Source organism: Rhinolophus sinicus, linkage group LG05 (genome assembly GCF_036562045.2).
Source record: "Rhinolophus sinicus isolate RSC01 linkage group LG05, ASM3656204v1, whole genome shotgun sequence".
In the NCBI taxonomy this organism is placed as follows: Eukaryota; Metazoa; Chordata; class Mammalia; order Chiroptera; family Rhinolophidae; genus Rhinolophus; species Rhinolophus sinicus.
Window position 1 is genome coordinate 80,052,590 of NC_133755.1, and position 13,644 is coordinate 80,066,233.

Genomic DNA, 13,644 nt, shown 5'->3' on the forward strand with positions numbered 1-13,644 from the left:
GTTTACCTTCCTGATGTTGCCTATGAGATATAAAAACACACATGCCATGAACCAGAAATACAGCATCTTAGGTAAGCACCCAATTATTCCATTTTTAGATGCAAAGTAAGCAAATAGATAGTCTCAATTTTGTACTTCATTGACACTTTTTCTCTTCTTGGGCTAGTCATGTAGGCAGAAACCTTGCTGCATGCCGGGGTGTAGAAGACTGTGCAGGCAGGAGGGCGTGTGGAGACTCTGATTTTTCTTATCTGCTCACCTGGAGCTGGTGAGTCTGATGCAGGCAGCCTGGCCACCACTTAGGCGGGTGGCGGGAGGGAGAGTCTCCAGCTAACCAGGTGGAGGCCAAATACACTTATAATCATCCAGCCCCAAATTATCAATATCTGGATAAATGAATGTGTAAACAGCAGAAGACCAGAAAATGTAGAGACAACGACAGGGCACTTCCTGGGATCCCCGCTCCCATGAGAACAGTATAACGCTGTTTGTTACATGAGGAGGAAGCATAACTTCAAGGGTAAGTCCAATAGTAACTGTGTCAGCTTCCATGTGACTTGTAACATTTGTGTTTGTTTTCATTTCGTTCAATTCCCATTACACAAAAACACACACACATCTGGGCATTTCCATGTCCAAGGAGCTAGAGGTACAAATTTTGAATTTATGGCTCACAAAAAAAGGAGGGGCCCCTTAAGATAAAAGTGAACTTTCAGTAAGAACCCTGAAAGTCTAATAGAAAGAGTAAAGATGCACTAGAAATAGGCCATCCCTCAGAGTGACTGAAGCCAAAGTTTCAATCAACTCCATCTCGACTGGGCTCAGGCGACTGACTTGAGGCTGTTGGTGGCTGGTCTTACTGTCTGACACAAGCAAAAAACTAAAGAACCTCTAGAGAAATATGATATAATCTGGAATCTCAAACTCTCACATTTTCCTTTTACAATACCCTCAATAAAAAGGCATCTAAATAGACAAAAAAGGTAACCAAAAAACAAAAACAAAACAAAAAAAACCCCACAGGAAAAACTAACAGGAGTTAAGAGTAGACCAGCCGGACTCTGACGTCCATGGAGACTATAGTCAGATTATCCCAACCCTCCCAGCACAACAGCTAGAAAAACAAACAAGCAAGCAAACGAAAGGCCCACACAGTTCACACTTTAAAGGGAAGGGAGAGCTGTGGAAGCAGCATGGACCGGATGAAACAAAATCCCAGAGCAGGGATAATTCCTCCGGGCGAGCTGACAGTCTCTGCCATTGCCCATCATCCACGGGGTGTTTGCCATGTCATCATTCAGGCTAAGGAGACGTCTTAGGCCCAGTGCAGGGCATCTGTTGGAGATAGGGAAATAGAGGAAGGTTTTGGCAGTGACACAGGGGTTGATGAGAAAGCAGATATTTTAGGGGACTCACGTTCATGGCCGGCTTCCCCTACGTGACATCTCGGGAGCTCTGTTGTGGCACAGGACTGTGATCCAGGCCCAGAGCTGCAAGGGCAGAAGGAGTCTCTGCTGTGGTGTCCACGCTCAGGAAGCAGAGAAGGGCCTGAGGCCGGGCCCAGCTCAGGCACGCAGTGGGGTGCTCCCTTTTCACATACGCCACATATTGGAGCTACCTGGGGAAGGAGGCGGGAGACGACAGCCAGCAGATACTGAAGTTCAGAGCGGAATCTCTCACTGCCTTTTGCAGGGACAGAGATGGACCCAGGTCTTAATTCAAAGCTGTGGAAGGGGAGTTCTGGCCTCCGGTATTGGTGGAGTAACCTGTATTGAAATTCCCTCTTGTTAGTAATAAACACAGATTATGGACAACCTTTTCTTTTGAGTTAATTTTATATTTTTGTTATAGGAACACTTAACATGAGATGTACCCTCTCACCAGTATTTAAGTGTAGAATCCAGTATTGTCACCACAGGCATGATGCTGCACAGCAGGGCTCTAGAGTCTGTTACCTTGTATAACTGAAACTATGTCCGTTGCACAGCAGCTCCCCATCCTGCCCACCCCCAGCCCCTGGCAACCACCGTCTTACTCTCTGTTTCTGTTGGTCTGACTACTTTAGGTTCCTCATGCAGGTGGAATCGTGCAATATTTGCTGACTTATTTCACTGAGCGTGTCCTGGAGGTTCACCCATGTTGTCACATAAGCAGGATTTCCTTCTTTTTCAAGGCTTAATAATATTCTATTGTGTATGTACACTACGTGTTTTATCCTTTCATCTGATGATGGACATGGATTTCACTGAGTGTCTTAGAGTCTCATCTGCAATTCTGTGCCACCTGTGGTCTGTGACAGCAGTGCAACTAGGACAGGGGTCTCTGGATCATTCCCTAATCAGCTCAGGTTGCTTTACCACCGGTAGGTTACGTGGTCCTTATCAGATGGTCCTTGGGTGGCTCTGCTTGTCCCCTTTTTGTCTTCAGTGCTACTGCTCACAGTTGTCATCATGTCACAGATCACAGTTGTTTCAGATTACTGTTATACAAGTGAGCAATACTGTAGGTCTCTCTGTCTCTCTGTCTCTCTGTCTCTCTGTCTCTCTCTCTCTCGGCTCCATGATGAGTAGATCTCAGTTACTCTTCCTGAGCTTTGCCACACATCTCTTGCCTTCTCCTCTACAGTGACGGTGGCAAGACCTGACAGTGTCAGCAACCGCCTTGCCGCCCCGTGGTACCCGGCAGCTGGGCACTCATCAAGGCCCTGTTGTCAGGCTGCTCGTCTCAGGCTGAAGCTGCTTTTCTGAGCAGTTAGCACGGCCCTCCCCAGTGTCACTGACTGCTCTAAATCCTTTGTCAGGTGACAAGACTGAGCATTCATGATGTGGCAGTTTTAAAATACAGTCCCCCTGTTCTTCCAGAGGTGGTATCTATATCTATCTCGCTTAAATTTGGGATTTTTTGGCGAATAAAAAATAGTGTAAGTGTTGCTGTGCTAGTTTCTGAGACCTTGCTTAAGAAAATGAAGCTCCCACCCACTTTGGTTTCTTTTGGTGTGTTCATGCGTGGAACCAGCCACCATTATTCTCTTTACTGACCATAGGTGTTCAGAGAGTATAGGAGCAAGAAGGTTTGTGATATCTTTGGATAGATCTGCTTTTTACTATCACTTCTATCCTCTACCCCCAAAACACGTGGGAAAGGGACCAACTTACTGCCTGGAACTTAGTGAAACTATTTTCTAGGGGGCCCAACCACCTGCCATAAAGTTGGGTGGTTAAGAACAATGGAATTTCTTCCTGACCCCAATTAGGAAACCTAAAGAGCAGAGTAGATGGGCTAGTTGGTGGCAGATCCTGGAAAGGGTGGCTATTTGGGAACAGTTTACACACCTACAGTTTCTGGGCACAGAGAATGTTTCAGAACGCATAAAGCATAGGCCATGGGGGTCTCTGAAGAGCCTACAAAACCTCACAGAAGAGGGAAGCTCTGCTCTGAAGGCCCAGAGAACAGAAGCATTTTATTTCCATTGATATTTCCTGCCTTTTCCTCTTCCTCCCTCCCTCTGAACATACTCCAGCTAAAATGTGAGGAGGAAGGAGAACCAAACTCACTCCTGCCTGCAAAGATCTCCAGCATTGGGTAGAAAAGTATTTATCTTAAGTCAAACAAGGACTTTCGATTATTACATAGTACTAAACAATCTAATTGCTGAATTAAGATATGTTTGTGCAAATTAAAGGCATTATAGAATGGTCTGTTAATTAAAATTGAGCAAATCATTTATATGGTATGCTACAAGTCCTGTACAATGACAGGGGAATAGCCTGTCAAGTTAAAGGGGCAATAGCAGAGACATGAATCTCAGCTCAATCAAAAATTTCATTAAGTGCTTACCCAATCTAGTAGTTACATCTGTATGGTTCTAAAACACAACAACAAAAAACAGTACCTTAAATACACACTAAAATCAAGTAGTATTTAATTAACAAATTAATGAGTAAACAAAAAATTATATAATTTGTCTCAAAATAGGCTTTTCCAGTTCTCCTTCTCCAGTTAACGCACATACTCACAGAGGGTATGCAGGCACGTCCATTTGTCTTCAGACCTAGATGAGATCCCACAGTTTAGACCTCACGCGATCGAGCGTTATATTTAAGCATGTGGTTTCTGGACTGGGTCTTCCACGGGCAGTTGACTAAAATCATTCCCTAATCTTGGGAGAGTAGCTGAAGGGAGGTTTACAGGTGAGCAGAGGCACATTTAAGAATATGAAAACAACTCTGTATGGGAAGGCCCTGTGTCCCTAGGATTTGTGATGGCTTTGGCATGACAAAGGTGACAGATGGAGTTGAAAGTAGCCCTGAAGTTGTCAGAATGTCTAAAGAACAGGAGTGGCCGAGTGAGTGAATCCAACTGTTAAATTTGCCATATGGGGGAGGCTCTCGAAGGCAACCACTTGGGCTTCTTGGGTGATTTTTCCAACTAATCTTTTTCTTCACAGTCTCTCATTTATCAACTTAAGCTTGTGCCTTTAGAACAGACAAGGAAATTGGGAATTATAGGACAACCTGATTATGGATGCCCAGGTGACAGCAATGGAACCTGGGGTTGACTGGTAGGGAAATATTCTGAGATGTGGCTTCAAAGTTTCCAAACCCTCGTGTGCACACACATGCACACACAAACATGAGTGTTGTTTGTGTTTGTGTGTGTGTGCATGAACATGTACACATACACGCACACACACACGAGGTTGGACAATTAAGTTTGTAAACTCATCCTAGAAAAAGTGCTACACACCTCATTGTTGAATATCACTATGGTCACCGTCAAAGTACTCCCCTTGGGAAGCTGTGCATCTACACCAGTGCCTAGTCCACTTTTCAAAGCAATTCTGGAACTCCTTTTCTGGAATGGCCATCAGAGCTGTCGTCATATTACCCTTGATGTCCTGAATGTCATCAAAATGTCTTCCTTTCAATATTTCGTTTATCTTCGGGTAGAGAAAAAAGTCATTGGAGCCAGATAGGTGAGTAGGGAGGGTGTCCCAATACAGTTATTTGTTTACTGGCTGAAAACTCCCTCACAGACAGTGCCGTGTGAGCTGTTGCATTGTCGTGATGCAAGAGCCATGAATTGTTTGCGAAAAGTTCACGTCGTCTAACTTTTTCACGCAGCCTTTTCAGCACTTCCACATAGTAAACTTGGTTAACTGTGTGTCCAGTTGGTACAAATTCATAATGAATAATCCCTCTGATATCAGAAAAGGTTAGCAGCATTGTTGCAACAAGTTTGTGAACTTAATTGTCAGACCTTGTGTGTGCATGTGTGTGCGTGTGCGTGCGTGTGTGTGTGTGTGTGTGTGTGTGTGTGTGTGTGTGTTTGCAAAAGCTACCCAAGCAAAGAAGGGTGATCTTAGCCCCTGGGGCCTGTGCAAAAGGAACTTAGGCCTTTAAAGTATCAGGTTTCAGGAGAAGGTGAAGAGAGGATGAATTAAACTCTCAAACTATCATCCTCCTCCCAGGCTGAAGATGAGCCCAAACACCATGGAATCCTTTATTCACACAGGACTTGTTAGGAAAATATGTTTATTGATATCAACAGTTGGCAGTTTTCACTCTGATAGAGATTTATTTCAGCAGACTAGATTCTGACCCCACTCAAGATGGTGAGGAGACATGATATAGAACAATAAAAGCAGGAAATGCCAAGATCAAAATCCCCCCAGCTCCTCTGATAGGGTGTCCTCAGTAGGAGAAATACTTCTAAGACTCTTGGTGCAAGAGAGAAAAAGACAGGGAAGGGAGGCTAAAAGAAGGGGCTGGAGGTTCTCAGAATTCAAATCACACGAACATGAAGTAATGAGGCCCCAGACTTGACCTGGGTCTGATGTGAAAGCTCCCATTTCTAAGCCCTAATCTTTAATGCAAATATTTTCTCTGGTTCAGGCTTGGTAATATGGGAGGACCAGAGTAAGCTGTGGTGGGTATCTAGATTTAGACTAGATATAGATATATTTGCATTTAATCATTTTATTCTGTGAGGCATTTAGTCATTTTTTTAAAAAAATTGTCATTCAATTCTCTGGATTAGTCTGTATTGTAGTAAACAGAAGAATATTACATTTCTCAGGCTCTCCTTGCCCCAAGTTTCTAAACATGGCCAACATTCTCTCACTGAAACAGTATTATGAGATTTGGGAGGTGGCAGGTGGGCTGAAGCCATCTCATGCAGTGGACACCACAGACAGGAGTGTTGGCAAAATCCTTGTGTTCTGGGGACCTTCCTTCCCGTGGGGCTCTAGAGGAGCTGTGATGTCAGCAGTGGCTTCCTACAGGTCTCTGACCTTTAAAGTTAGGGGTCTGCAGTAACTCGTGCTCCTCCAGGCTTCCTGACTGTGTTAAGGTATAATTGCCTGTAATAGGGAGGTTATAATAAACAATCCTGTGAGAGAGTCTGCAGGGATTTCTGTTTCCTGACTGAACTCTGACTCGTACAGTGGCTCATCACCATTTAATGTCACCAAGAAGACCGCAATCAGGTGCCCTCAAAAATTTCCTCAAACACAGACGTTATAGCTCAGGAAAGAACAGGGAACCATGAGTGGTGCCCAGAGAGGAACTTCTCTCCTGTTACAGAGAAAGGGAACTGAAAGTCTCTTCTAAAGTCTCCCAAATTTAGTAATCTCATGAGGAGAACCAATCAGTGTTTTAGGACTAAACAATATCATACGTTGCTGAGCGACACCTTGAGTTGAAGGTGCTGTTATGACATGTAAAATATTTTTTCTGTAAAATGTATCTGAGTTTACCTTATATTTATTGAGCTCCTTGTAAGAATGAGGCATTATGGCAGCAAAGGGCAGGCATAGAAAAGTTACACTTGGTTTTCTCTCTGAAAGAAGAAATGACAAGCCTAAAGCATTGGATAGAACTCTCAGCAGAGACTGATACTGAAGCACTCTCATCTGGCCCATTAAAGGCAGAGCTGTCCTGTGCGTCTACTCCAAGGGACCTAAAAGTCAGTGTCAGAGAATATTCAAAGCCCTTTGATGTGATCAGATAATCAGTCATGTGCGGGGTGCTTGCCCTCGTGATTTGTGAGGGCAGCTGCAGGACAGGATAAGACCTCGGCACGAGAGTGTGGAATATCCACCCTGAGTATATGTAGCATGACTGACATTAAACAGTGAGCTCATCATCTGATGGGCTGCCTCACTGACAGGTCTCTCTTACCTGGAAGTATTTGGGTCCCAGCCCTTTCTATGTGGTTTAATTTTCCTTTCTGTTGGACTATATTTTCAAAACATGAGGGTCAGAGCATCTTAACTTGCAGTATTCTCAATAATAAACATCAAAATTAATTTTTTGGATCAGAACTTCAATAATATGACATGCGGAGAACTTGCGTAAGCTTAGGACATGAGCAAGTAATGGCAAAGCCCTCCTGCAGGATGTGCCCAGCATTCCCAGTAAAATAAGCTCTGCCCAATTTACTCCGTCCTATTCATCCACCCGAGTTCTCAGGTGAAGTGTGTCCCCAACCGTCTACTCTGATCTCTGGTTATATTTAAGATGGTAGGGATTAGTAAAAGGTACCCCTGTTCACTGTTTTCAGTAACCATTACCCATTTCCCAGGGGTAGCTTTCCATCCCTCTTCATTTTGAGGAGTGTTGAAACTCAGAGTTTCTTCTTCAATGTCCCCTAAATATAGCACAATACCAGGGATCCTAAGCTCTTGGGCAGAGTTGGCCATCTTGGAGTCTAGGACACAGGCGGAGAAGCCTGAAGCAATAAGAAGCTTCTTAAGTGAAGTTCTGTCACCCAATACTACCAAGATTTAGGTAATCTCCACAGCCTGACAATTTACCCTCTTTTTAGGTGATTTTTTGTCCCTTAAAATAAACTCCCCAGCTGTCACAGCACAGAGACATGATCTATCATTAACTCTCACTTTAGGTTGTTTCCATTGATTATATTCTCACTAATGTGCTTCAGGTATATCCTTTTCTAGAACTTGGATTGAGATGTAAAAGTATGAGTGATTGCCTAAGATTCTCAAAAACTTGTTTTTTGTTGTTGTTTATGTTTGTTTTGTATTTGTTTGTTTGATTGAGAACTTTGTGTATTCATTTAACCGTGTCCTTCCTAGACCCTTTACAAGCTTCCTTTCCTTAGCAACAGATGTGTCATCTCAAAACACTTTTCTGATTGGCTGCAGCTCAACTGATTTGAATTTTAATCAATCAGATACTGTCGCACCCTGCATTCTCTTTCTTTTATTCTTCTCTGTTCTGCCCCACTCTTAAGCTCTATTGATACCCATCAAAGCACTGAAGAAGAAAATGGCCATAATTGGAGTCTCCATGTTAGGATTTTTCATCACTGTCATCCTGATGAGCCTTCAGGAATCATGGGCTATCAAAGGTAAGTGCTGAGAGAATCCAAACTAGGGACAGTAAGCTCTGAGAGCATTGGAGAAATGAACTGTGGACATTTGCATGACTAACTTTGATGTGAAAGAAAAGTGTGATGGGTATTATGTGGCTCTAAATCTAAAAGTATAATAAATTGTAGATGGAATAGTTCTCTTCGCACCACAATTTGAAGCAAGTCAAATTTAACTTAGAGGAGCAAAACTGACTTATATATTGATCAATACCATTGACTTTGAGGTAAGCCAAAATTGAGGGGAAAATATTTTCTGACAGGCTACTTCTCTGGGCTTTAATTTATCTAAAGAAAATTAGTAAAATAAAAAACCGGAAACAATTTTTTGGGAGCATGTAGTGAGGAAAATATGAGAAGTTCTCAGCTGGATACATGGTAGTTACTTTTTGGCATGTGCATCCTGTCAGCATGTTTTGAGCACTGACATTAAATTGAAGATTCCTAGAAAGGAAAGTCACCAAAAAGTAACAATCTACTCAAAGGAATAGGAAGGGCAGGTATGTTGATATTAATTGCATTTAATTTACTGCCTCTTGGGATAGTGACAGCCACTCTACAGAGGAGCTTACAGTTGTCTTTGGTCACTGTTACTTAATGATTTTCCCAAGACAGTAGAAAAATGGGTAACAAAGTGAACAGTCTGATATTCTCTGCCATCTCCTGACCAAACATTGAGCCGCTGTGAAAAAATATTCTTTACCCAGGTGATTCCCACAGAGGGTGGCAGATAGACTGGAAATAAAGTAATAGCCCCGATCCTAGATCCATGATGGCAACTGTAGGTTCCTATTGCCCAGAAAGAGCCATATGTGGGGATGCATACCTGGAAAGGCAGAGGCTCTTCCCTTGGGTTGGAAAGGGTCAAATAGAATATTTGTGTGTGTGTGCACGCACGCGTACGTGCACATAGCAGCAAATGCTAAGTCAATCCCTGGCTTTATCAATATGCAGTCAGACTTTAAAATCTCCCTCTCCTCTGCATACACAACATAGGCTGTATACTCTCCAATTGTAGCTTTCTTATTTCCAGTTGATTATCCCCTTGGTTATAGAGTATTCTTAGTATCAACCATAATAGAATAGGTTCCATAATGACAGGCTCTATTTAAGGAGCTTTAAGATACAAGGGCATGTTGCCGAGGTCTATACAAATATAATTCTTCTCTCAGAGGTATCCACGGTGTGGGTATAATCCAAGAAAGTGGGTTTCTACAACACTGCAAGGTCTCAATCTTAATTTCCTGGGTACCTCAGACCCCAGTTATATTTTCCATGGGTCTGGTCCTTAAATACAAAGCAGCTTCTAAAGTGCTTGTTATAGGCCTGATGATATACTAAGAAATTACTTAACCTTGTGTGATTTAATCTTAAGAACAAACCCATCGTAGGAGCAAAATCACAGAAGAAAATAATAGGTAACCTACATGTAAGTAGGTGAAATAATTGACTCACAATCACCAAGTAAGTAAGTAGTTCAATAAGAATTCAAAATTCAATGTGATTTCAGAGTTCAGAACCCAACCTTTTAGGAGCTACTGTTGGATTTCTAAAGCGGGTATCATTTCTCAGCTAGTAACATGGCGATAAACAACAGCTACACAAGGTTCTGGGATTTCAGCCCCCACCCTCTTTAACACTGCCCTTCAATTCCCACCCTCCCATCTCTGTTTGACACGAACACCCTTCATCCAGGCCTCATCTTCCCAGTCATGTCTACTCTCCACCACTGCTCCATTCCACGGGCCCTATCTCTTTCTACCACCCCTGCCCACAATTTGTGTCTCACATCCTGGGTCCTTCTCATCTCTCACTCCTACTTCCCGCCCTAACTTCATTTCCTGCCTTTTCAGAGAATCATGTGATCATCCAGGCTGAGTTCTATATGACACCTGACCCATCTGGCGAGTTTATGTTTGACTTTGATGGTGATGAGATTTTCCACGTGGATATGGAAAAGAAGGAGACGGTCTGGCGGCTTGAAGAATTTGGACGTTTTGCCAGCTTTGAGGCTCAGGGTGCTTTGGCCAACATAGCTGTGGACAAAGCCAACCTGGACATCATGATAAAGCGCTCCAACCACACCCCGAACACGAATGGTACCTCTCTCTGCTGCACTCTTTGATGTGGGAATAATAGCTTTAAAAAGGAGTCTTCAGCTCTTTGTGTTAAATTAGAATCACTGACTTTCCCTTCCAGGGGCCTAACTTTGCCGTAAGCAAGCCCCAAATTCTCAAGCCCAAGAACTTCATGGGTTTTTCATTTCTTGATGTTCTTACATCTTGTCTCTGTCATCACAGTCGTTCACAAAGGTATTACCCTGACTCTATGCTGGGGGAGGCAGGAATGAGGTCCTTGAATATCTTATATTTCAATATTGGTTCCAGTTCATGGGTGAGGGTATCAGAGACGGGTATCTGAGACTGTTGCGTAGATTCTCAGGGCACAATCTCAATTGCTTTTTCAGCCTTAGTGGGGGGAAGGGACATGGCTAAGCATGAAATGCTCACTTCTGTCACGTGTCCCCCAGTGCCTCCAGAGGTGACTGTGCTCCCGAACAAACCTGTGGAACTGGGAGAGCCCAACATCCTCATCTGTTTCATTGACAAGTTCTTGCCACCAGCGATCAATGTCACATGGCTTCAGAATGGAAAACCTGTCACCACAGGAGTGTCAGAGACGGTCTTCCTGCCCAGGGAAGACCACCTTTTCCGCAAGTTCCACTATCTCCCCTTCCTGCCGTCTACCGAGGACGTCTACGACTGCCAGGTGGAGCACTGGGGTTTGGACGAGCCCCTTCTCAAGCACTGGGGTACGGAGCAGCCTTCACTCTCCCTTATGTTATGGTTTCCTTCTGTGATGCGTGTGGCTGGTCCTTTGGGGCCCAGAGTCCCCTAACTCTTTCATAACAAGTGCTAAAATTCTTGTTCCTTGTCTTCTCCCATTATCCAGCTTTCCGCACTTTCAGACTTGTAATTCTCTTGAAGCATCATTCCGTCCTCCTCTTCTTTGTTGATTAACAACTATTCTTTTAACTGAGTGCCCTACATTTGATCTTAAGTACTGCTGCCTACCACACTGATTACTTCTGTACCGTTTTATTGTCCCCCAGAGTTTGAAGCACGAACCCCCCTCCCAGAGACAACAGAGAACGTGGTGTGTGCCCTGGGCCTGATCGTGGGTCTCGTGGGCATCATTGCTGGGACCATCTTCATCATCAAGGGTTTGCGCAAAGGCGGTGCTGCTGAACGCCGGGGGCCGCTGTGAGGGACTTCAGGTGGGTCTGATGGTCGGAAAAAGACAGATATGAGTTGTCAAGGGAAGGAAACAGAGTGGGGAGAGAACATGTGATGCCTATAAGGGAAAAAGGTAGCAAAAGTCATGGCTCTTGACTTACCTTTGCCAGGACAGAATCAGGCATTGGCATTGTTTGGTATCTCAAAGCTATAGGGTCCCTCATCCCTTTCCATACATGTGCACCTACATCTTCAGCCTTGGAAATTCTCTCTAGTACCAAAACCGTTGTTTCACATTAGAATACGGGGTCCAGTGATCTAGGCAAGTTAGCTTTGAGATTTGGGCATTTCCTGGCTTATATTTTCTGGGGCAGGCCATCAGGTCAAAAGTACTTCCAGAGCTTGGATCTTCTGGGGTTAGTGTAGATTCATTGTATGAACTGGACATTTCTTGGAAGCCAATGTCTGTGTTTGCTCCTCCAATTTAAAAAGTGGTTTCAGAAGTTCTCGGAGAAGGTAAAGCATGATCTGCTCATTCATGCTCCCTTGGAGAGTAGGGTATAGGAGCTCGTGCTGGAAAGGTTGCTAGAAGTCAGATGAATGTGAAGACTTTTGCAAAGTCAAAGGGTTAAGGGAAAAGAGGAAGGAATCTGAAGGTAAGTGCTCAAAGTATTCACCTTAAACTCTTTAGTAACTATGTGTGTCCTCCTACAGGTAATGGACTATCTTAGAGAGAAGATCAATGAAGAGATTTCTGCTTTAGTATCTTTACACACTTGGCTATCCTCCGATTGTTCACTTCTGTGAAGACTACCACTCTCCAGCACTTCCCAGCCCTGCAGTCACTCTAAGAGTGGTGGTGCATCTCCGTCTCCCCATATTCTAACAACTAGTTGGGCTTCCCTGTCTATTACCCCTTCCTGTATCTTTTCCCCCCCTCCATTTCCCTATCTTTTACTATCAGCATGTAATGCCTGTGGAATAGGTCCTATAAGATCCTTTTTTTTTTTTTTGCTATGGAAACTTTTGAACGTCCCATGGGGGCATCTCCTACATACTTATTGCTTGGGGTTTTTTTTAAACTGTGATTGTGATTTTTCTGAATACAATAAACTATTGGACCACTATTAGGTGGAGTTTTTGTTTTCTGAGCCCGTCCTTCACAGAAGTTGGGGGGATATATGCAATCCTTTCCTCTAAAATGTCTGACTGTTGAATATATCTTATAAGCTCTGTAATTAATTAAAAAATCCTGATTCGTTAGGGCTTGATCTTATTTAGAAGATTTGTAAGCAATCCCGTTGCTGTGGTCCAGTCCTCATCTGGAAAACTCATTAGAATAAGGTTTGTTAGGAGATCTCTACTGAGCAACAGGTTCAGAATCTGGTTTTGGTTCTTGAGCATTCAAGACAATGAGATGTCTGAATCTTCAGTAGAATTACTCTCAAAGCCTAGGGTTGCCTCTGATAACAGATGAAACAGATGGAAAGAAGTGGGGAGTAGAATAGAGGAGGATCCGTATATATTACAGGATGTACATATCAATGTCGCCCATTACAGACTTAATGAGGAATGAGATTAGACACTGAGGATTGGCGTTACCCATTTTATCAACATAGACTTGGATGCCTGTTTCATTACCAGGAGAATAGTTTGAATTATTCTTGGAACCACCTTGTGTTTGAAGATATGTTGCTGAGAGGAAAAACTGAGTAAATGGAAAGGGGAGGAATATGGCATTAAAATGGGACGAAAGAATGTTTGAAAGTGAGTTTTTGTTTATGTATCTGTGAAATTATGACTTGATATTTATTTGTAAAATTATCCAGGACCTACACCAAATCATAAAGGTTAATTATCCATGACAGTTTGGTAGATTGTCATATAAATTCTTTTCTTTTTTTAAAAAATTTTATTTTATTAAATTTATTGGGGTGACAATTGTTAGTAAAATTACATAGATTTCAGGTGTACAATTCTGTATTACATTATCTATAAATCCCATTGTGTGTTC

At 43.1% G+C, this 13,644-nt stretch overlaps 1 protein-coding gene across 1 annotated transcript; it reads left to right on the top strand.

Annotated features, from left to right (window-relative positions):
* The first annotated feature begins 8,214 nt into the window (after nucleotides 1–8,214).
* LOC109436803 (HLA class II histocompatibility antigen, DR alpha chain) lies at nucleotides 8,215–12,757 on the top strand. The gene is made up of 5 exons (XM_019715630.2): nucleotides 8,215–8,373; nucleotides 10,248–10,493; nucleotides 10,925–11,206; nucleotides 11,507–11,671; nucleotides 12,345–12,757. Exons 1-4 carry the CDS (start codon nucleotides 8,292–8,294, stop codon nucleotides 11,659–11,661), a joined length of 765 nt encoding a protein of 254 aa, XP_019571189.2. The 5' UTR covers nucleotides 8,215–8,291; the 3' UTR covers nucleotides 11,662–11,671; nucleotides 12,345–12,757.
* The last annotated feature ends 887 nt before the right edge of the window (nucleotides 12,758–13,644 follow it).